This window comes from Phaseolus vulgaris, chromosome 10 (genome assembly GCF_000499845.2).
Source record: "Phaseolus vulgaris cultivar G19833 chromosome 10, P. vulgaris v2.0, whole genome shotgun sequence".
Lineage (NCBI taxonomy): Eukaryota > Viridiplantae > Streptophyta > Magnoliopsida > Fabales > Fabaceae > Phaseolus > Phaseolus vulgaris.
In genome coordinates this window covers 2,807,576-2,831,903 of record NC_023750.2, presented here as the reverse complement: position 1 = coordinate 2,831,903, position 24,328 = coordinate 2,807,576, and the positions used below count along the sequence as shown (strand labels likewise).

The following is a 24,328-nucleotide window of genomic DNA, read 5'->3' as shown; positions in this document are numbered from 1 at the left end:
AACAAAGGAAAAAAATAAATTTTAAAAAAAATATATTCTCTTATGAACAAAATGACAATAAAAAATTCCAAATTTATTTTTCTTTAGACAAATTTATTCTAAGTATAGAAAAGCTATTACTTTTATTCAAACAACTAAATATTTCAATAATATACCATGAATGCTGGAAACCTCCCCATTTCAATTTCAAGTGTTGAATAAGAGAATAAAGTTAAATATTAGTTTCTTCTTATTTTTTTAATATTATAGTATTTAGAATATTAGTGGGTATACGTTATAACTCACTATAAGAAAACTAATTTTAAAGAAAAAATAATTAATTATTATATATAGATTAAGTTGAATATTATTTTATAAACTAAAATACAATTAATATTTAAAATAGTTATATTGTTAATAAAATTTTATAAACTAAATATTAAATTATTATTATTAATATAAAAATTAGTTTATAAATTTTGTTTAATAATAAATACTATTTCAAATACTAATAGTTTTTTATTTTATAAAATAATATTTAACTTAATCAAGAATTAATAATTTATGAACTTTATAATTTAATGATTTTATTATAATAACTATTTATTTATAAGAATTAAAAAATATTTAAAATATTAATTTTGGAGAATTTTTAAACCGTTAAAAATGTATTTTTTTTAATTAGTCGGTCTATCCCATCTAACTATATCCAATTATGAATAAATTCCATTATAACTGAGTTAGGTAGATTGGTTAAAAAGAAAAAGTAAATAAAAATCAAGTAATTAACCAAATCAGATTTAATTTGGATTAATTTCCACTCAATCCTTCTCATCATTTGCATTCCTACTTTTCAATTGCATATAGTAATTTAATTAGTCTACCATCAACAGTGCAGTAAAAAAAGTTAATAATTGACGGAAAAAGAGAAAAATAAGTCACCCTTTAACTTCTTTCATATAATCTTTTAAATAAATGCATGTGTTTTCACTGGGCTTTAATAATAAATAAAAAATAAATAAATAAATAAAAGTCATCCTTCCTAGATAATGACCAGATTTCTGCACATAACAGTTGTCCTTTTTTCTGACATAAAATACTTTGCAAGTCAAACTAAGAAAATAGGAATTTTCTTTCAAACAATCAAATAGACAATTCCAAAACTAATTTTTATTCTGCAATTTTCTAGACTCATAAATAAATTAATGCATTAGTCGTAATGACCTTGATTAGTTTCCTTAAAATTTCTTAATGCGCCATTAGCGGTGAGAATTAGTATATTTTTTAAAACGTTCCAACTCATCCATGTTAAAAAGAAAACATTATCCACAATCAAACACTTTTTTTTCCTTCATAATTCATCAAGAGTTTGAATGATAATCTTGTTTTCCTTTGACAAAGAGCTGATTTTCTGATTTAGTTTTGGACCCTACATCATACTTAATTAGATTTTGGATTACACATATACTTGGTTTTAAGGTCAAGATGATATGGAGAGACATGTTAACTTAAGGATCTCGATTCATGATTCAGTTAGTACGAACATTACAATATTTTTTATTTTAGACAACGCTAAAATACACGGGTATAAAAGTGTTACTTAAACATAGTAAAGATCATAGATTTAGCAAAGTGACTTAAAATATATAAGAGACCACTGTCATAAAAGCGTTGATACTTTAGGTCATGGTTATAAAAGCGTTAACACTTTAAGCCACGGTTATTTATGTGTGACCTTTTGGATTAAAAAAAAAACTAAAATAAAATATAAACAAAATTCCATTTTATGGTAAATTTTTTTCTTCTTCCCTCTCCCGTGACCTAAAAACCCACCTCAGGTCTCCCTCTCACTCCTCATCTTGCATTCTTACGAATTTCTCACCTTCTCACCGCCTGTTCTTCCTCACTTCTGACCTTTTCACCGCGTTCTCCCTCACTTCTCACCTTTTCACTACGTTCTCCCTCACCTTCTCACTTTCTCATACTCACTTTGTCGTGCCTTTTTTTTTCCAAATCCTCTACTACACCTTGTTTTTTCCAAAAGCCATAATGGTCCCAAATTATGGAATTGGATGGTGAGTTGGAAACCTTAACTTGTAAGGTTTATATTTTTAGAATTACTAATTATAATATATTAAATTTTTATATCTATATATAAAATCTAAAAATAAGTCTCAAATCTTATTTTATGATATTTTTAGAGATATATTTAGTGTTGTGAATGAGTTATTTTCACTAGTGTCTTTATAACTAATGGAATAATCTCTTATAATTTTTTAATGGAGGGTGAGTTGGAACAAAACTGGTTAATTAGTCAAACTGGTTTAATTATAATCACTAATAGTTATTTAAAAACAAGTATATTAAATTGTATAAATACTTTATGTATAAAATTTTCATCATAGATTTTAGTATGCTTATGTCAATCATTAATGACCTTTCAACATTGCATGTGTAATGTACAAAATAAAAAGTTAACTACATCGTAATACTTAAAAGTGAAATTTTATAATAATTTAAATTTTGTATTTATTTATTAATTATATATATAAGCAAAATATGAATATATAGTTAGCCATGAATGATATAAGTAACTTTTATCTAGACTATTTAGGAAAATTGTTTTATGATTTTACATCACTAATAATATTTAAATTTTGATTAAATTAATATATATTTTAATATATGTTATTGATTATTTATACAATTATATTTTTGTAGTTGTTATATTTATTTTGTTTGAATTATATTTAATTAGTATATATTTATGTATTTTTTGCAGCTTGAAGGTAATGAATACTGATAGCTGTCGTTTTGCTGTCAAATTAATATGATTTTAGCATAGACTTTTTAACACTAGAGAGATGATAGTATAATTGTGGTCAGATGATCCCAAGTCGTCTCCCAACGAATCCAATAGTGATTCAGTTAATCGAATTCAAAATCTATCTACACGAAATGAAAAGTTAGTAATAACAATAATAATAAAAATAAGGGGTTGAAATAGTTGTGCAGAAAATACAAAAGAGATTTGAAATAACAAATAAAAAGCGGTTGATCCCAAGTTCTTCCACCATTGAATTCTTCACAGGTATTCTAAAGATTAATCTTTTCTCAATCCTCCAACAGAGTTAAACCAGATTGAACATGCGCCAATCTAATTCAACTGAAACTCACTACTAGTAAAACATGTGTCTACTGGTTTAATCAATACTCATGTTGTTCCATGCGTATACTCCATGGGAATGCTTACCTCATCTCTCTTGAATCATGCGCCCAAGAAATTAATTAGAACGATGAGAACTAACTACGAAACCAAAGTTTAAGACAAGGAAGACTCTCAATCAGGCGTTCAAGTACAACCTCTCACAGAAACTAGTTTTCCAGGAGATTAGACAATAAAAACAACTGCTATAGAAACTTAAAAATCGAAACTTTTATTGAACAAAACCTTAGAACTAAATGGGAAATTACAAAGGAATCAACCAAAAAGATTTAGCCTTCATGCGGAGGCAAAACAAAAGAATTACTAAGAAGAAAACCCTATGAAGCTCTCTCCCTTTCTACTTGATGCTTGTGTCCTTTTATAGGTTTTTTCTGCTCCAAGGATCTTGGGAAAATATTGCAGTTTAGATTTTGTAAACAGTTTCCACTTTGCATAATTCTTTTTATTTTGCAGAAGATTTGCTTCCTATTTTGTTTCTGGAATCTTGTAGCTTTTATTTTCTCTTTCTTCTCCTCATAATTTGTTTTCTGTTTTGATTCAAAGAAGCAACTTGGACTTTTGCATGTTTGGCCCATTCACAAAGGTAGATGCTTCAGATCATTTACCCTACAAACACAAAATTACCAAAGATAATAGTTAAGGCCGAAATAAACCCAATTATAAGAATATTAATTAAAACAATGGATTTATTTATTATTATAGTCCAATAATCTATGATTAAGGCTAGTGAATGTGAATAAATATATGCTCATCAAATACTATGAAGACAATCTTGAAGAAGAATGAACTTATTGATATGTAGTAAAGAAACAATACATTATGTTTTTTAACTAATTTTAATTTTGAAGACTTGATCATTATCATTATACTTTAAGACAAACATTTTGATTATGTAGTTTGAACACATCCAATGAAATATGTAAGATTTCTTGTTAGGTCAACTTCTATTTTAATACACATTATCCTTCAATACTTATTCTTTCCATCCTGAACTTTTGTATGAGTAATTCCTCTAAAATTAAAAAGAATGCATTGTTGTTTTTGTCAATACTTCAAGCAACGTTTTTAAAATTGTGGTTGTCATAAATATTTTAGACAACGATTTTAAAATTATTATCTTTATAAAAATCGTGACCTATTACAAACAGTCGCGCTCACCTCGACCACGACTAAAAATAGTTGTCTAAACTTCAGGACACGGTGTTTATGCTTTAGACCATGGTTTTATGTTGTTTTTTAAAGTAATAATTTTTGGAGGAGGGGTGATTGAAGCTTCTCGGAAACAATATGCATGTCATATAGTGAGACCAAATTCTAAAACTCATTATTGCATATTAAAATAATGATTGATGATAAAAAAAATATGTGTACCAACATATTTGAGGTATTATACATAAAGAAAATATTTTGTTTTAGAAGCAATAAATTTACAAGTGTTGAGATATTTATTAGGTTGATTATATACTTTGGTTTTAAAATTTTGACTATTGATTTATGTAATACTAATTTTATGAAAAAGAAAAAAAAAAAGGAAAGTTGGACCAAGTCACAGTGAAGTGAGATTGTGACCAAAGTGGATACTCACCTAAGTTTGTCTTTCGGAAGGGAAACAAAACAAAATGCCCCATAGAAAGTGGTGACCACAAAGAAAATATATGTGTGGACTAACTATTTAACTTGATAACAATTGCTGTAATTTCTCTAATGTTTTTTAGTGTTTATAAGATTGTATTTAGTAATAATAGTTAAGAAATAATCGATGCTAAACTATAATATTTTTAATTGACAACCTTAATGATAAAATATGAAATTAAATAATATATTAAGTATGTTGTTCAATTCTTATCCGTAAAAAAGTTTTTCAAATAATAAATTATCAAGAGTGAACTAAAATGAATTAGTAACATGATTTTCTTGGTTCAACATTTTTAAGCATGTGCATAGAAAATATTTAGTTTGGGAGAAACAAAGTTTATTTTGAAAATAAGTAGTCTAACTTATTGTGAATTATCATGTGTGATTTATTTGTTAAAATATTAGTTGGTAGAAAATAGAGTTTTTAAATTTTTCGGTAAAGTTATAAGTAGACTCATTTTATAAAATAGTAATTATATTTAATTAATAATTTAAGTTTAACCACCAAGAGATACACCCCACCTAACCAAAATGATTTTGTATTTATTTCTGGCTTTAAAAAATGTAGAAATCTCAATTTGAAAGTTGATAATCATCTATTCAATATTTATTCCAAAAGAAACTTTGATAAAGATAGTGCTTATTAGAAGAATAAAATGAAATAATCTTCTTCATAAGAAAAAAAAAAAAAGTCTCAAAACAATGTTTGTTAACATGTGAATACACAATGTTTGTTAACATGTGAATGATGTCTCGTTCTATTCTCATAAAAACAGGAAAAAAAAAAGTTGTGATTTTTTATCATGTACAATTTCACATGTTAATTATTAAAATTAGTAAAATTTTAAAAAATTATTGAAATATGTAATTTGTGTTATAAGGTGACACGATTTTATTATGAAGATCATTATGACTCAATTACACTCTAGCCAAATTTTAATTAAAGTCGTGTAATTTTAATCTGATTTAGCCATTTTGATAATTTTTTTTACTCATTTCAAAAAGTTAATGGGTAAAATTGAACCTCATTGATAAAAAAAATTATGATAAATATAAATATCCTCAGTAACATAAAACAAAGAAAATATAATGAACTCATTCAATAATTCCATAGATAAAAATCAATCTCAAATAATATACATTCTCTCATGCTTCCAAGCTTATTAGAGGAAACATTACTAACTAGAACTATTCTCTATCTCTTTTTTTATATATTATAAACACTAGAAAAAATCGCATACACTTTCACACATGCATATTCACATTTTTATTACATTAAATTATCAAAATGATATAAAATATATTATTGTTACCTTATAGTTATTGAAAATGTTTATTTTAATAAATAACATTTTTAAGGGGTCCAACCCAATCAATTAGATTGAATAAAAAAATAAATAAAAGTCCAGCCAATCCTAACAAATTAAAATAGAATATCTTACAACAAGACAAAACAGTTAGTTTTCAACTGCTTACCTTTTTGAATTCATTTTTTATTCATTTTTAAATTAAATGTAAACATTGTTTAGAAGTGTTTATGATTATAATAGAACACAAATTGTTATTCTTTATTTGCAGTTATATGGTCCATCTAGAGTCTTCCATTGCATATTCCAACACCACTTTCACGCTATTTTACTCATTCTGCTTCATCTTCATCTTCATCACTTTCTTCTCTCACTATTCACTTTGCTCTTCTCCTTGTTCAGGGCGTTTCGTCTTCCTCGTTTCTACCTTCACCTTTCGTTTTTCAACAATCTCTCAAAGCATGACTCATATCCTTTGATATGGACCGTCGTCTTGTTTTTCTGTGTTTTCGTTTCTTTTTAGTGGATTCTCATGGAAGTTACTAGTTTTTTGTTCACTCAATACAGTTGTTTGGACTTAACTGAAGCGAACGCGGTAACCAGAGGGACCGAGACCGTGAAAGGGCTCAGTCAAGAGCTGGTGGAAAAACCAAGCACCTTAAGAATCATGGCTTCACTCCTCAACAGCGCAGGGAAAGGTTGTTTTTGTTCGCTTTCTCTGTTTATGCTATTGCCAATTTGCATCTTTAAATTTACATGAAAAACGATTTTTTGTATTGTAGGAATTGTGTTCTAGAAAATGACGAATTTGCAAATATTCATGCACCCACAATAATTACGAGAGTTGGTAAAATTATCACCGAATGCTGCGACCAATTGTGGCTGCAAAATGGTTGTAATATTGAGGGATGATGCAATTTGAAGCCTTGATCTGAAATCATGTTTACTTCGTGTGCAGGGATGCAAAAAGCATTGCAGGAGAAAGCGGCGAAGAAAGCTGTTCAGGATTCAGGAGGGAATAATGCAGGTGGCGGCAGAGGTAAAATATAGGCAAGATTGTTGAGTTGGGGAAGGGCAGTGTATCCATGGGAGAAATTGTATTGATTATTATGATATGGTCTTTTGGTTTTGTCTTCTGCGTATGTCATTTCAGATAAACAATTCAATAACCGGTGTTTAGCATGGAAGGCATTGTTGTTGGCTTTTAATCCTTTGACTTCTATAATTTGAAATGAAATTTTCGGTAGCTTGTTGATAATCTTTTGCTTTCTTCTGTTTCTATTGCCTCTGAATGGATCAGATCTATGTGTGTATGCTGTTGAGTTATGTAATTTGTCAAAGGCACTGAAAGGGTAAGCATGTATAAACGATAGTTAGAATGGTTAGTCGGTTAGAGAAGGGAAGCTGAACCCCTAAGTTAGGTACTTAGAACAGTACGAAATAATAGGAGGGAAAAACTGTGGGGAGTCTTTCGGTTTGGGAAGGACAGCATGAGTCTCAAACATTATGAAGAGTTATGTAAACTTGTGTTTCACCGCAATAGTAGTGCGCTGTTGTGGTGGGAACACAATACAAATTATTAAATTTCAACATTACTACAAACCTTACATGTAGAAGGTGAACACAATCAGTTATTATAAACTGAGATTACTTGATCTCAGATGCTTCTTTTTGTCAATGTCACCTTCAGGCCATGTTTCATATGAAGGACAACGGAAACTCTGGGGGATATAGCCTGTCCTTCCACCAATTGAATGCGATAATTCCACAGTATAGCAGCAGCAATCATCTTTATCTCGGTGTAGCTGATGGCTTTACCCAAACAACTTCTTGGTCCTGCATTGAATGCAATGAATTTGTAAGAGGGTATGTGAATAATCCCTCCTCTATTGGAGATCCACCTCTCTGGTCTAAATTTCAAGCAATCTTCGCCCCATATTTCCTCTGCCCTTCCCATGCTGTATAGAGAATATAGTATCATGGTATTTGACTTAATCCAGTGACCACTAGGAAGCATATCAGATTTTAAGGGACACTTGTGCTCAAGTGGTACTGGAGGATAAAGCCTTAATGTCTCACTTATTGCGGCATGTAGGTAGGTTAACTGGCTAAGCCATTCCACACCTAAATCCTTCCCATTACCTTCTCTTGCCGGTAATTTTTCGTGGATCTCTTCCAGAATCTTAGATTCCACAGATGGGTGTGTTGCCACCAACCAGAAAAACCATGTGAGACATGCACTAATGGTATCTCTTCCTGCTGCAAGGAGATTTATTGCTGTGTCTCTCAGAAACTTGTCATCGAGTTTTCCCTTTCCTACTTCACTTATAAGAACATCTAGCAAGCTAAATCGTGGCTCCTCTTCTGGTGTGCTATTGCCGATGCTTTCGCCTTGCACTTTGGACATAGATGCGATTTCTTTATACAACATTTGGTCAACAATTTCCTGGCTTTCTTTTAAATTCTTCTCTTTTCCTAGTTGAAGCCATTGTAGCAGCTTCCATGAGCATCTTGGCGTGAAATGTCTGTAGAAGATAGCATCCTCTAGTTCAGTGAAGGCTTTCTCACATGCAACTTCTGGGAAATCAATGGAAAGGCAAGTAGGATCAAATCCTAAAACGGTGGAACAAATGACGTCAAAGGTTAACCTTTGGAAAGCTTCTTGTAGGTCCACTTCCGTTCCTTGTTTCCATGCATGATCGAGAAATGGAAGCAGACAACTCTCAATCTTGTTGTTTATGGTTTTGTGAATAAACAACTGAAAACTAACCTGCTTAAAAGTTGAATGAAGAATACTTCTATTATACTTCCATAGTTGGGAATCAGACCTGAAAATCCCATCTCCCAGAACTTCAAAGATCTCTCTAAAGTCATCTCCCTTGCCGTAGTTTTCAAACTTTGTGCTTGTAATGTGTTGCACATTCATAGGGTCGCTGGTGAAGAAGATCTTCATGTTTGATAGCCAAGGGCCTTCAAACATGAAATTGCCTCTATGGTGTTTCAAAAGCATAGTTAGATAATCGAAGATGATGGACAAATTGAGCAAGAGTCCAGGTAGCATGCCAAGCACAGGCCAGTTGGTGATGGGAGCGTGCCTGTTGAGCCTCCAGTAGTAGATTAAGACGAAAAGAAGAAATGCCAAAAGGAATTCTCCAAAACCAACCATTGCCATTATAGGATAGTAACCAAATCTATCTGTCGGTGGTGTTTAGAGTTGGGTGTGCAAGAATATAAGAACTTCCAGATATTTAGGTAGTTAGGTCACCAAAATATAATATAAAACTTTATTTATTTAGTTATGTCCATCATTAATTAGTTGGGCTCGTCATAGTAGACTTTTTAGCTATGATCCAGGATTTCAACAATTATCATCTGTCGTGAAAAAATATTATTAAAAGAAATAAAAGAGTAAAAGACAATATAAATAAGTCTGAAGTACTAAGTCTAAGAAATAAAAAAGTAAAAGAATAAAATTCATATAATCAAAACAAGAACTAAATCTATTATTATGGAAAAAAATCTAAAAATAATTTGGAAGACAACCTACTCTCTATGTTGCACAGAAATTGATACGGACACGGAGATACGTAAAATCTCTAAAATGTAGGACACTGGGACACGGATCTATATATTATATAATTATAAATTATATAATTTGACAATAAAGATTTATGTTTACAAGAATATTCCATATTATTTTTTGAAGCAGAAAGATGTTTTTTATGACTGGTTTACAAGAATTTGTTTCTTATTTTTATAATCATAATAACAATTTATACAATAAAGTTTGAATTTTAAGAAAATTAATGTATTTTCCCTTTTTAAAATTGTGTTAGAATCGTACTAGAATTGTCAGAAATTTAACAAATGCTTTTTGAATTGGACACTTCACAGATACGTGTCCTACAGGTGTCATATGAGTATTGGACACCGACACACCATTTAAGAGGAGTGTCCGAACTTCATAGCCTACTGTACTAAACAAAATCTTGTCTATAAAAAAAGTATAAATTAAGAATTAAGGACTTCTCAGCACACGAATTATCTTCTCTAATGTGAAATTTTTTAAAAGAAATTCTTTTAAAATTAAGATAATTATTCCATCTATTAACACAATACTATCTTAAAAATGCATTAGTGAGAGTCACTCAAAGAATTATAACCAACTTTATCAGCTTCTTCAATAGTAAAAATAACACCATAAACTCAGTAATTAAAACACTTTCGATAAAAAAAAATATCAAAAAAACCGTTAATTTTGATAATAACTTGATGGAAACCAAGTAGAGGATGCTCAAGCCCATGAAGCCCAAGCCCAACAAGAGGCCCAAACCCAACAAGGGGTCCAAGCCCAACAAGGGGCCCAAGCCCAACGAATTACTAGGAGCATGGCAAGAGCTTTGGGACAAGAGTATAATAAGATGACTCTTCTTTTATAGAGTAGGGGTGCGGATGTAATAAATAGGTGTAAGTAGTAAGGGAGTCTAGGGGGGAGTGTAGATAGGAGTTAGGAGGTGCCAAACTAGGTAGGAAAGTCACACTTCCTTCATGCACTAGTTGGCGCCGAATTTGAGTCTCATTTGGCTTTGCATTTCAGCACCTTATAGGCTATAAATAAAGGTGCTGCCCTTGTACAAATCAGATTTGGATTTTATAGTAGAGAGACTATACTCAAATTTAGAGAGAAATTGTGAGTCTTGAGTCTTCTTCTTCCTTTGCCTTATCTTGTGAGCAATGGTGAGCTTCAAGTGGCGGCACTCCATCACTTATCTTGGAACAAGGCTCCAAGTGGCGTGAATGGCTTCTCCAAGTCTCAAAATCCAACAAGCTCCTTTCTATAAGTGTTCTTCTTTCATTTTCTTTCAATTCCGTTCGGTAGTTTCCAGCTTTGCTTTGCAATTTCTGTTCGGTGCAGTAGCATTCTTTCCATTTTCTGTTCGGTTTCTATTTGTGTTCTTCCTTTCTTTGTTGTTTGATTCCATTTGACAATATATGGACCTCCATATGAGTTTTGGTTGGTGCAAAGTCTTGGTGAGTTCTTGAATTAGAACATTGATCCAATTCTAAGTAAAGTGCCATTTATGACCAACTCAAGTTGCTCCTAAGAATGTCAAAGAATCATGTATTCTTGTTGTTACATTCACATCATGTGGTATCTAGAGTCTAGGCTTGTTTTTGCTTAAATTTTGAGTTGTATTGCACTTTACTTTTCAAGAGCTCTTTAATTCAAGTTGTTTACCATTCTGTTTTAGGATTTATTTTGAGTTTCCTTGCTGTTTTTTTTTTTGTTCTTTTGATACACCAAGTGTTTGTGAAAAGGATTATGGCACTCATTGTTCATATGAGTATGACTGCTCTTTTGGAATGGCACTCTCCTTCCTAGAGCTGACATTAAGCTTCCTTTCACTTGTTGTTATATCTTGTTATATGTCTTTTAATTTTGTAATCATGTCAAGTTTTGTCTTAATCATGTTGTTCCATAATTGTCATTACTTCTTTTATTGCTTTGATTGTTTCTTGTTTTGGTTTACTTTCTGTTTTTGAGTTTATTGCTTGATCCTTTGTGCATTTTCATTTTTAGATTTGAGTTCATGCTTGTATCTTCATTCTATACAAGTTCTTTTACACAAATTTCATTATGTCTTTGCTAGTTCATCATACTGTTTTTCATTCCTAAATAGGATACTCTGTTTTCCTACAAACGTGCTACTGTTTTCAATTTACTGCAATTAATTGGCTCACTGGAAATTTGTGAAAATTTGGATTTACATTCTTCAAAGTGTTACAAAAGCATAGAAAAAAGAATTACTCAAAAATTCCAAGTACACAAAAAATGATAAATAAAATACGGAAAGTGTACAATACTGCCAAAAAGAATACGGTATTTGGGCAGCAATTTTGAAAAATTTATTTCTCTCAATTGGCTTACTGTTTTTACCTCATTCCAGTGCCATTATTGAGTTAAGACATTGAAGTTTCTGTGGTTAATTTTTCACATTCCAGTTCGCTTTCAATCATTCCAGTTAAATCTGTTTGCATTTTAATTTTTTTTTCCAGTAGCTGTTTTCTGTTTTCTTCAATTTACTCTAGCACTTTTCTTTAGGACTCTTTTTGTGTGCCTTCTTTATTCATGGAGTTCCTTATTTTCTTGATTGTCTTTCATTCATATTCTTTCTAGTTTGTCATACATTGCTCTCTGTTTTTTGGTTTAGCTTTTATTGTTTCTACCGTTTCTTGCTTGTCTTTTTTGGTTCTTCTTAACGTTGTGTGGAGACTTGTTCTTAAGTAAGTTGGTTTGCTGTGACATATTTCACTTGAAGCTACTCCATTCCACAAGAAAGGCTTGGTTGAGGACAGAATATTTTCTTGGAGTGGTTTGAGTGCTTTCATGGGCATTTTCCAGCAACCTATATTTCACTTTTAATTGTCTAACAAGTTTCTTTCACTATTTTGTTTTCTGTTTTTGTGTATTTTCTGCTAATGGCTCATTTTTCTAGTGGAGAGTCCTCCAAACCGTGTTCACCCCAAAAGGCAGCCCTTTATGAAGACTTAAAGAATGTCAAGCAATCCAATGCTCACTATCTTGAGGTGATAAGGAAAATGGAGGCACGACTCCAAAGTTTGGAGTTAAACCGAGAAGAAATACATCAAAACCGTGAGAGAAGAACTCCTCCTCCTATTCGGCATTCTTCAAGGCACTCCCATTCTTCTCATGGTTATTATGAAGACAATCCAAGGCCAAGACATCATCACCATGAAGAGAGGCGCCAACATGTGGTTGGCCCTTGTTCTCCTAATGTAAAACTTCCTAGTTTTAGTGGTGAAAGTGATCCCAATGTATACTTAGGATGGGAGGCTAAGGTTGACCAAATTTTTGATGTAAATGGGGTTAGGGATGAGTATAGGGTTAGGTTAGCTTCTTTAGAATTTTTGGACTATGCCATGCAATGGTGGCATCAATACCTCATGGACATTGACCTACACAAGAGGTCGCCCGTGGTCTCTTGGAACGATTTGAAAGCATGTTTACGCGCTAGATTCGTACCCCCACACTTTAGGAAAGACCTTATGTTGAAACTCCAACGGTTTCATCAAGGCACGCTAAGTGTGGATGATTACTTTAAACAACTAGACACGCTTTTAATTCAAGTTAATATGGATGAGAGTGAGGAAGCTAAGATAGCTAGGTTTGTGAGTGGCCTTCGAAGGGACATTCAAGACGTGGTAGAGTTACAAGAATATTCTTCTTTGGAAAATGTTGTGCACCTTGCTAGCAAAATTGAAAATCAACTTACAAGGAAAAATGCTTTCAAAAATTCTTCTAAGGATAACTACTACCACTCTTCTTGGAAAAATAAAAATAACTCTTTTTCAAATATCCCTTCTAAGGACTCTACTTTCAAACCTAGAGAGTCTAAGCCTTCCACTTCCAATAGGCCTAAATCACCACATAAGTCGTCTAGTAAGAAATGTTTTAAATGCTTAAGCTATGAACATATTGCTTCTAATTGCCCTTCTAAACGCGCTATGTATATGCATGATGGGGTAGATAGTAGTGAGCATGGGTCCGAATCTTCTAGACATTCCTCACCTTCTAGATCCCCAAGTGAGAGTGAAAGTGAAAGCCCACATGAGGGTGACCTATTAGTAATAAGAGGCATGTTTGGACAAGTTTTAAAACCTTTTGATGAAACTCAAAGAGAAAATATTTTTCATTCAAGGTGTCTTATTAATGATAGAGTATGCTCTTTGATTGTGGATGGGGGGGAGTTGTGCGAATGTGGCAAGCACAAGAGTGGTAGACAAACTTGGATTGCCTACCATCTCTCATGCCAAGCCCTACAAGTTACAATGGTTGAGTGAGGTGGGTGAGATAGTAGTGAACAAACAAGTCCTCATTACATTTTCCATTGGCAAATATAAAGATGAGGTCTTGTGTGATGTTGTTCCAATGGAAGCTACTCATATACTTTTAGGTAGGCCATGGCAATTTGATAGAAAAATCTTTCACGATGGCTTTACCAACAAAATTTCTTTTAACTTCCATGGACACAAAGTCATTCTTAAGTCTCTCTCTCCAAAGGAAGTACATGAGAACCAAGTCAAAATGAGAGAAAAGAGAGAGAAAGAAAAAGATATAAAAAATTTCAAGAGAAGCCTTCTCATATCTTCCCAACAAGTTAAAAAGGTAATAGTTACTCACAAGCCTATTTTTTTAGCTATTCCTAGATCTATTGAATATGAGTCGGCTAAGGATAGTCCCACATGTTTGGACCATTTGGTAAAGGAATATGAAGATGTGTTTCAAGATCCTCCTAAAGGTTTACCACCACTAAGAGGGATTGAACACCAAATAGACTTCATGCCCGGGGTTTCTTTACCAAATCGCCCTGCATATAGGACCAATCCCCAAGAGACCAAAGAAATTCAAAGACAAGTTGAGGATTTATTAGCTAAGGGGTGGGTACAAGATAGCATGAGCCCATGTGCTATGCCTGTCATACTTGTCCCTAAAAAGGATGGGACATGGAGGATGTGTACGGATTGTCGCACTATAAATAACATCACCATCAAATATAGGCATCCCATTCCTAGGTTAGATGACTTGTTGGATGAATTACATGGGTCTAAAATATTTTCCAAAATTGATCTTAAGAGTGGTTACAATCAAATTCGAATTAAACATGGTGATGAATGGAAAACCGCTTTTAAGACCAAATTTGGTTTATATGAGTGGTTGATCATGCCTTTTGGCTTGACTAATGCTCCTAGTACCTTCATGCGACTCATGCATCATGTTTTAAGAGCATTCATTGGCAAGTTTGTTGTGGTTTACTTTGATGATATTCTTATATATAGCTTGTCTTTAGAAGATCATGAGTCACATGTTAGACAAGTTTTAGAAACCCTTAGGAAGGAGAAATTGTATGCTAATCATGCTAAATGTTTCTTTGCATTAGATCATATAGACTTCCTAGGGTTTGTGGTTAGTCATAAAGGGGTGCATGTAGATCAAACAAAAGTTGCAGCAATTCAACATTGGCCTACACCCACCAATGTCAATGAAGTACGAAGTTTTCATGGACTTGCTAGTTTTTATAGGCGGTTTGTGAAAGACTTTAGTACAATTGTCGCACCTTTAAATGCCATAGTAAAGAAGGATGTGGTTTTTAAGTGGGGACAAGAGCAAGAAAACGCTTTTCAAACTTTGAAAGATAAATTAACTAAAGCCCCCATTCTAGCCCTTCCTAACTTTGCTAAGACATTTGAAATAGAGTATGATGCCTCTAATATAGGCATTGGGGCCGTCCTCCTTCAAGAAGGACACCCCATAGCTTATTTTAGTGAGAAACTCAAAGGGAGTCATCTCAATTACTCCACTTATTATAAAGAACTTTATGCTCTTGTTAGAGCTTTGCAAAATTGGCAACATTATCTTTTTCCAAAGGAATTTGTGATCCATAGTGATCATGAGTCCCTTAAATATTTGAAAAGCCAAAGCAAGCTTAATAAGAGACATGCTAAGTGGGTGGAGTTTATTGAGCAATTTCCTTATGTGATCAAACATAAACAAGATAAAATTAATATGGTTGTCGATGCTCTTTCAAGAAGATATACCTTGTTAAATGTTTTAAATGTTCAATATTTAGGCTTTGATCATATAAAGGAACTTTATCATGATGACTTAGATTTCTCTCTAATCTATCAAGAGTGTTCCAAGGGAGGTCACAAAGACTTTTTCTTACATAATGGTTTTCTTTTCAAAGGAAAAAGACTTTGTGTTCCCCAAGGATCCATAAGACAATCTCTTGTTAGAGAGGCTCATGAGGGTGGGCTTATGGGACATTTTGGGGTAGCTAAGACCTTAGAAACATTGCATGAACATTTCTTTTGGCCTCACATGCGCAAATCCGTACATACTTTCTGTGATAGATGTATAGCATGTAGGAAGGCTAAATCTAAGGTCCAACCCCATGGTTTATATACCCCTCTTCCTATCCCTACAATGCCTTGGGTTGATATTTCTATGGATTTTATCTTAGGACTACCCAAGACATCAAAGGGTAAGGATTCCATCTTTGTGGTAGTGGACCGTTTTTCTAAAATGGCTCATTTTATTCCATGCCACAAAGTGGATGATGCTTGCCATATTGCAAATCTCTTCTTCAAGGAAGTTGTTCGTTTGCATGGACTTCCTAGAAGTATAGTATTCGATAGGGATTCTAAGTTCTTAAGTCACTTTTGGAGGACCTTATGGGAGAAACTTGGCACAAAACTTCTGTTTTCTGCTACTTGTCACCCCCAAACTGATGGTCAAACCAAAGTGGTTAATAGAACTTTGGGTCAATTATTGAGATGCTTTATTTCCGGGAATCCAAGGGCTTGGGAGGATTTACTACCTCATGTTGAATTTGCTTATAATAGGGTAGTAAATTCCACCACTAACCATTCTCCTTTTGAGGTTGTTTATGGGTTTAATCCCCTCACACCTCTAGATCTTCTTCCCATTCCTGTACTTGATGAGGTTCTATGCAAGGACGGTTTTGAAAAGGCTTCTTTTATTAAGGATTTGCATAACCGCATCAAGTTACAAATTGAGAAGAAAGTTGGTAAGTATGCTGAAACTGCCAACCAAAGGAGAAAGGCATTAATCTTTGAGCCCGGTGATTGGGTTTGGCTTCATTTGAGAAAGGATAGATTTCCTTCTCTAAGAAAGTCCAAACTTATGCCTCGTGGTGATGGCCCTTTCCAAGTCATCAAGAGGATTAATGATAATGCCTATGAGTTAGATACGCCCTCTACTTACCTTGGTAGTAATTCTTTCAATATTACTGATCTCACTTCTTTTGCTGCAGGTTTCCCAAATTCGTGGACGAATTCTCTCCAACCCGGGGAGTATGATGGAAACCAAGTAGAGGATGCTCAAGCCCATGAAGCCCAAGCCCAACGAATTACTAGGAGCATGGCAAGAGCTTTGGGACAAGAGTATAATAAGATGACTCTTCTTATTTCTTTTATAGAGTAGGGGTGCGGATGTAATAAATAGGTGTAAGTAGTAAGGGGGGGCGTCGAATTTGAGTCTCATTTGAGGCACATTTGGCTTTGCATTTCAGCACCTTATAGGCTATAAATAAAGGTGCTGCCCTTGTACAAATCAGATTTGGATTTTATAGTAAAGAGACTATACTCAAATTTAGAGAGAAATTGTGAGTCTTGAGTCTTCTTCTTCCTTTGCCTTATCTTGTGAGCAATGGTGAGCTTCAAGTGGCGGCACTCCATCACTTATCTTGGAACAAGGCTCCAAGTGGCGTGAATGGCTTCTCCAAGTCTCAAAATCCAACAAGCTCCTTTCTATAAGTGTTCTTCTTTCATTTTCTTTCAATTCCATTCGGTAGTTTAGCATTTCTTGGTGTTTCCTTTCATTTGTACCGATTAGATTTGTGTTTCCAACTTTGCTTTGCAATTTATGTTCGGTGCAGTAGCATTCTTTCCATTTTCTGTTCGGTTTCTATTTGTGTTCTTCCTTTCTTTGTTGTTTGATTCCATTTGACAATATATGGACCTCCATATGAGTTTTGGTTGGTGCAAAGTCTTGATGAGTTCTTGAATTAGAACATTGATCCAATTCTAAGTAAAGTGCCATTTATGACCAACTCAAGTTGCTCCTAAGAATGTCAAAGAATCATGTATTCTTGTTGTTACATTCACATCATAACTTCTCTAGATATCCATAAGCTAATCATGTAATATGAAAATAAAAATTAAATTATGTAATTTAAAACTTAATTACAAATTTAAAAAATAATTTCTACATTACACTAAATGTAACACAAACCAAGACAGAATCGCATTCAAGTCATAAACTAGTAAGACCCATCTTTTTAGCTTTTTTAATGACATGTATAACTCCATATAAAACTCAACAATCAAAGTAGTCTGAATATTAAGAAAAGCAGAGAAACCATCAATAAACTATTCCATACTCCCAGTGAAAATATCATCACAAGCAGCAAGACATGAGAACCCCTAGCCACACCATTAGTAGCATGATTCATTTACAAATTCTCTCCACCTCCTTAATCATTTTCGATAGATACTTACGGTGGGAATTATTTTTGATATTAATGCTAATTTTTTTATTTTAAATTAATAATGTTAATTATTCCACTTAAATATTACCATGTCAATACTGTAATAAATATAGGAATGACAATAATAATGAATGTTTAGGAAGGTGAGGTAGAGTGCAAGTCGATGGCGGATCTCTCGTACTTCTTCACTAATTTACCCGACCATTTCTTCGAAAGAGATCTATGGAAAGTTTTCCAAACATGGGGAAGAGTTCTAGATGTCTTCATTTCTAGAAAGCTCAATGCAAGGAATCAGAGGTTTGGTTTTGTTAGGTTTCATGGAGTGATTCACGCTTCTTCTTCTTCTCTGGAAAGGAAGTTGGATGCAATTTGGGTAGGTACATGGAAGCTACAGGGTCGTTGACTCTCAAGTGAGTTTGAGAGGCGTTGAAAAAGATGTTGGCCACTCCAAGAGTTTATCATGCTCCCAACCTGCAGCATTAATAAAAGCTTAGCCGAAAATGTGGGTGTCTTTAATGATGAAGTGGCAAATACTGCATTTAATTCTCCACTGGTCACTCCCAAGAGTTTATCATGGTCCCAACCTGTCAGCATTAAAAGCTTAACCGAAAATATGGGTATCTTGTAATGAAGAAGTGGAGTGCAGTATGTTTAATGAGAAGAGAGAAGAAATTGGCGTGGCCATTAATGTGAGAGAGGCTCGTGTGCAGGAGGCTAGGCTAATAGTGGAGAGTGGTATGTCTGCATTTTATTCTCCAATTATTGCTGATGGTGAAAACGAGTGTGTGGGAGGGTCTGAAAAGGCACATAGTTTTCTCTCTCTCAATGAGGAGGTTTCCACTCAACTTCCCAGATGTAAGGAAGTAAGTGCTTTGAATCAGTTAGAGTTAAATGGGGTTTCCGCATGCATACAACTGGCCCAAGTGTTGGAGAGAAGGAACACTTTGGTGCGAAGGAGGTCGCGTCAGGAGGAATGAACAATTCTCAGTTGGAGGTGGTTGCACCGAAGCATGGGTGAGGGGTCGTTTTCTCTTCGGAAGGAACGACTACGAAGGTGGCTGAGGTTAGGGGGACGGTTCAAGTCGGGGTTAGGGACCGAGAGCAGGGTTTGGGTTTGGTAGAAAATGAGGGTCATGCTAGTGATTTGCTACTGTTGGAGAGGACGGGTTTAGATAGTCACTCAAGATTCAATATGGGCACAACAAATTAACAGCCCCTTACTCTTTGTTTCTAGAAAGGTGTCGGGACCAGAAGAAGGGTAGGTCGGCAGTTGAAGACTTTTTGTTTCACGACTGGTGGAAGTAAGGGTGGATCAGGCAGTTCTTATGGTTCAGCAACCTACTGCGAGAAGTGCTACTCTTTTTACGTCAGATAGTGCTATTGAAAATTGTAATAGAATTTTTGGAGTGAAAAACGACAAGAATGATGCTTCTAGTGTTTGGGGTGTTGGTAAAGAAGCAGGGTATTCTCATCCTGGGCGAGAAGACTTAGTTATCAATAGTTTATGCGCTTTATCTAATAGCGATGGGTGCAAGGAGAAGACGACAAGGGGTGAGAACAAAGCAGTTGTAGATGAAAATAATTAGTTTTAATGTTAGAGGGGTGGGAGACACTTTGAAAAGAAAATATTTAAGTGATCTGATTAGTAAGGAAAAGGCGGACATGGTGTGTTTACAAGAGACGAAGTGTTCTGAGTTCAGTAGGGAGAAAGTTTGCCTGCTTTGGGGGAACAGTGAAGTTGGTTGGGTGGAAAACAAAGCGATTAATAGTGTTGGTGGGGTCCTTATGATGTGGAGTAATAAGTCTTTTTAGATGGTTAGCTTTGTTAATGGAAATAATTTCACTATAATTGAAGGTTTGTGGAAGGTTGGCAGTGGTTTACCTGTAACAATTGTGAATGTTTACTGCTCTGGTAGCTTACGGGAAAAGAAAGAGGTATGGGAAGAGATCAACAGCTATAGGTTGAACCAACTGTCAAAGGCTTGGTGCATTATTGGTGATTTTAACTCAATTAGACGTCAAGAGGAGAGGAAGAGTTTGATCTCGGAGTCAGACTATTCTAGAGAAATAAGAGGCTTCAATGATTTTATTGAAAAATCAGAAGTGGTTGATATTCTGCTGGTAGGCAGGAAGTTTACTTGGTATAAGCCTAATGGAATGGTGAAGAGTAGAATCGACAAGGTTCTTGTATCAAAAGAATGGCTCTAAGCTTGGCCAACAGTTTGTTCTAAACAGATCTATCTCTGACCACTGTGCAGTTGTGCTTAAAGAAGTGTCTGTTGACTGGGGCCCGAGACCTTTTAGGAGTTTGGATGTGTGGCAAAGAATTAGAAGGTTTAAAGATTTTGTGAGGATGAAATGGGCTAGCTACGACGTTCTAGGAGGAGGGATTTACATTTTTAAAGAAAAATTGAAAAAACTTAAAGTAGATTTAAAAGTCTGGAACAAAGAGGTATTCGGGGATGTCAACCTTGCGAGTGAGTTGTTGCAAAAGAGGATTAACGAGTTAGATGCGCGCGATGATGAAAGAGGGTTAGAAGAGTCGGAAAGGGAGGAAAAAAGGTCTCTTCTAGTTGACCTTAATAATGCTATGTTTAAACAAGAGGCGGTCTTGTATCAAAAAGCAAGACAAAAGTGGCTGAAACAAGGAGATCTTAATACAAAATTCTTCCACTCCTCGGTTAAGTGGAGAAGGGCGATGAATGGGTTGCATGGGATGTTTGTTTATGGCAGGTGGTGTGAGGATAAGGATGTGATCACGGACAAGGTATGTGGTTACTTTGAGGATAAATTTGCGAGGAATGAAGCTTGTTAGGTTAGATTGGATAACGTAAGGTTCAATTCTATCTCGACAGAAGAAAATGAGTTGTTGGTCGGTGAGTTCTCTGAAGAAGAAATTAGGACAGCGGTATGGAATTGTGATAGTTCAAAGAGCCCTGGCCCTGATGGTTTTAATTTTGGTTTCTTAAAGTTCAGTTGGGATATTATAAAAGCGGATGTGTTGTCAGCAGTGAAGGATTTTACATCTAAGAGTCAATGGCCTAGAGGTACAAATGCTTCATTCCTGTGCCTTGTTCCAAAAGTAGAAAACCCTCAGCAACTTGGTGAGTTTAGACCTATTTCTTTAGTTGGTTGCTTGTATAAAATTATCTCAAAAGCGTTGTCTCTACGCTTGAAAAAGGTGATTAACAGAGTTATTGACATTAGGCAGTTGTCGTTCCTTGAGGGAAGGGGTCTATTGGATGGCGTACTAGTAGCAAATGAGGTGTTGGAAGAATACAAAAGAAAAAGGAAGAGTTGTGTTTTCTTTAAAGTTGATTACGAGAAGGCGTATGATTCGGTAAGTTGGGATTTTATCTACTACATGCTAGAAAGGTTGGGTTTTTGTGCTCAATGGATACGGTGGATAAATTGTTGCTTTGAATCTGCTTCTGTCTCAGTGCTTGTAAATGGTAGTCCTACTAGGGAGTTCTTTCCTAGGAAGGGACTCCGTCAAGGTGATCCGCTTGCTCTGTTTCTTTTTCTTATAGTAGCAGAAGGGTTGGTCGGGGTGTCTAGGATGACAGAAGAGAAACAGTTGATAGACAATTTGGAGGTTGGAAAAGCTAAGGTGAAGGTAAATATGCTACAATTTGCTGATGATACTTTATTCTTCTGTGAAGCCAACACCAAAAATGTCTTTAATATTAAGGCGATTCTGCTTTGCTTCGAGCTTGCTTCTGGGCTTAAGGTGAATTTCTTGAAAATTAGAATTGGAGGGACGGGGTTGAGTCAGAGATTGTTTTTGTGCTTTGCGACTATTCTTAACTGCAAAGTGATGGGAACCCCTTTCATTTATTTGGGGTTGCCGGTAGGAGGTTGTCACAAGCGTGGAGATTTTTGGAATGGGGTTGTTATGAGAGTTCAGGGTAAACTATCAAGGTGGAAAGGCAAATGTTTGTCGATGGCAGGGAGGATTTGTTTGATTAAGTATGTTCTCTCCTCAATCCCGTTATTCTTTATGTCATTATTCAGACTGCCTTCAGTGGTGGCAGATAAGTTAATTCAGATACAAAGGAATTTCCTTTGGGGGTGGGGTTCTGAAGGAAAGAAGATCATTTGGGCCTCTTGGAAAAAGGTGTGTGAGCCTCGTGATATTGGAGGCCTAGGTATTATCGACTTAAGGACGTTTAACTTGGCATTCTTAGGTAAATGGATTTGGAGGTTGGGATCGGAAAATGGAGGTTTGTGGAAGAAGATTCTTGATTCTAAATATGGTGGTTGGAGAAGTTTGAGAGAGGAAGGCACAAGTAGGAGAAGTTCCCTTTGGTGGAAAGATTTGAAGGAGGTGTGGGCGTCGGAGGGCTGGGGGAGGAGTTTTGAAGACGGTTTTGAGTGGAATGTTGGTAATGGAAAGGATATTTCCTTCTGGGAGGATAGCTGGTTAAGTTGTGGAGCTATGAAGGGAGTATTCCCAAGATTGTTCTCAATTTGTTCGGCTAAAGATGCTAAGGTGGCTGAGCTTGGGTATTGGTCTAATGGTGTTTGGGTGTGGCAGTTTGTCTGGCGTAAATCCTTTTTTTGATTGGGAGAAGTCTTTGGTGGAACAGTTGGTTCAGTTGTTACAAGGGGTGAAGTTGGATCTGGGAAAGGCGGATAGTTGGGGTTGGAAGGCTGGGGGTTGTCAAACTTTTACAATTAATTCTACTTATGTTCAGGTAAGGAGGGATCGTGTAGGGGAGATTTGTCCAGTTTACAGTATGTTGTGGAGGTGTAAAGCGTTACCTTTTGCTTTGTTCACTGCTTGGAGGATGATGGAGAATAAGATTGTTACTAGGGTTAGTCTAGTAAGGAGCGGGGTGATGGTTGAAAATTCTTTATGTTGTCTGTGCGGGAAGGAGGAAGAGTCTTCTAGTCATTTGTTTTCTATTTGCAGCTTTGCTTGGCGTGTCTGGAGTCTTTGTTTTGAGTGGCTTGGAATTTCGTCTGTAATTCACAAGGACCCTAAGTCAAACTTTTTAAAATTCAGGTTGTGTCAGGCTTCAAATTCGATCAACGTTGTGTGGGGTACAATTTGGGTTGGAGTAGTGAGTGAAATTTGGAAACACAGGAACTCTGTCATGTTCAATAGGAGTGTGGCAGATGCTGTAGAAGTGTTTGCTTCGATGCAGGTAAAGGTTTGGTCTTGGATTTTTGCAAAATCCAGTTTTGCTTTCTTTCCTTACTCTAACTGGATGTTGAATCCTTTGGATTGTATGAGGATAATTCATTAAGACCGTTTGGGTTTCTAGTAGGTGTATGTAGTTAGGAGGATGGTAATGTAATTTTTGTATAAGGGTTGGATCACCCCTGAAGTGGTTACCATTTATTTATTTTTTATTGCTGATAAAAAAAATACTATAATAAATATATAAGAACCAAATAAACATATTTGTTAAATATAATGATAAAAAAATAATTTTTGCAATATCAATTTATTACATTGATGTTGACACATTATGATAATATTTTGATGGGAAAGATATAGGGTTGAAAAATAAATCTATTCCAATTTTGACGAGATTCCCACCTTAATTAATTGAGTATGAATATTGATAATATTCAATTTTTTTAAGTTAAGTATGTGTCACATCCCCATATTTTTTTTAACTTTTCTATGATCTTTATTTTTATAAGGAAAATGATGGTTTGACACCCATTGCTCCACTTTACACCCCACTAAATATTAATATTTTAATCATTTTTAATTTTTTTAATTTTAAAAATTATTATAATATTTTACATTTTGTCTAATATTTCATTAAAGATATTTTCTTATTTTTAAATTTTTTTTTATTACAAATATTAATATTTTAGTGTAGGTGTAAACTGGAGCGGGGTGTCAAAATATAATCACCCTTTTTATAACGTAGTTCTAAGATACAAATTATGTATATGTATGTTGACAACTTATCCATACAAAATATGAGTGTGAGAACTATATAAGACATATAATTAGCACAAAGTTAATTATACTTATGTCCTGATACTTTTATAATTATATTCTATACTTATATTTTCTGAAGTTTACAATAATTTCTTTTACAGATATACACGATTTAATATATTTT

General features: G+C 34.4%; 3 protein-coding genes across 3 annotated transcripts; 2 read left to right on the top strand and 1 right to left on the bottom strand.

Annotated features, from left to right (window-relative positions):
• The first annotated feature begins 6,404 nt into the window (after positions 1-6,404).
• LOC137819749 (uncharacterized) lies at positions 6,405-7,405 on the top strand. The gene is made up of 4 exons (XM_068623722.1): positions 6,405-6,615; positions 6,740-6,845; positions 6,930-7,039; positions 7,106-7,405. The coding sequence occupies exons 1-4, from the start codon at positions 6,423-6,425 to the stop codon at positions 7,195-7,197; spliced, it is 501 nt and encodes a 166-aa protein (XP_068479823.1). The 5' UTR covers positions 6,405-6,422; the 3' UTR covers positions 7,198-7,405.
• A 217-nt stretch (positions 7,406-7,622) lies between these two features.
• LOC137819744 (alkane hydroxylase MAH1-like) lies at positions 7,623-9,435 on the bottom strand. Its single transcript, XM_068623712.1, has one exon. It carries the CDS (start codon positions 9,317-9,319, stop codon positions 7,805-7,807), a length of 1,515 nt encoding a protein of 504 aa, XP_068479813.1. The 5' UTR covers positions 9,320-9,435; the 3' UTR covers positions 7,623-7,804.
• An 8,967-nt stretch (positions 9,436-18,402) lies between these two features.
• LOC137819120 (uncharacterized) lies at positions 18,403-23,491 on the top strand. Its single transcript, XM_068622873.1, has 7 exons — positions 18,403-18,616; positions 18,873-19,102; positions 19,556-19,701; positions 20,060-20,406; positions 20,498-21,006; positions 21,055-22,661; positions 22,777-23,491. Exons 1-7 carry the CDS (start codon positions 18,403-18,405, stop codon positions 23,489-23,491), a joined length of 3,768 nt encoding a protein of 1,255 aa, XP_068478974.1.
• Positions 23,492-24,328: the final 837 nt, after the last annotated feature.

Excerpts from the sequence above, each read along its gene's own strand:
- LOC137819120 (XM_068622873.1), top strand. The coding sequence starts at position 18,403 with ATGGCGGATCTCTCGTACTTCTTCACTAATTTACCCGACCATTTCTTC. Across the intron at positions 19,103-19,555 it reads AACTTCCCAGATGTAAGGAA|GCAGTTCTTATGGTTCAGCA; the intron begins GTAAGTGCTTTG and ends AGGGTGGATCAG. Across the intron at positions 19,702-20,059 it reads GGTGTTGGTAAAGAAGCAGG|CTTTGTTAATGGAAATAATT; the intron begins GTATTCTCATCC and ends TTAGATGGTTAG.
- LOC137819749 (XM_068623722.1), top strand. The coding sequence starts at position 6,423 with ATGGTCCATCTAGAGTCTTCCATTGCATATTCCAACACCACTTTCACG. Across the intron at positions 6,846-6,929 it reads CCTCAACAGCGCAGGGAAAG|GAATTGTGTTCTAGAAAATG; the intron begins GTTGTTTTTGTT and ends TTTGTATTGTAG. Across the intron at positions 7,040-7,105 it reads CCAATTGTGGCTGCAAAATG|GGATGCAAAAAGCATTGCAG; the intron begins GTTGTAATATTG and ends CTTCGTGTGCAG.
- LOC137819744 (XM_068623712.1), bottom strand. The coding sequence starts at position 9,319 with ATGGCAATGGTTGGTTTTGGAGAATTCCTTTTGGCATTTCTTCTTTTC.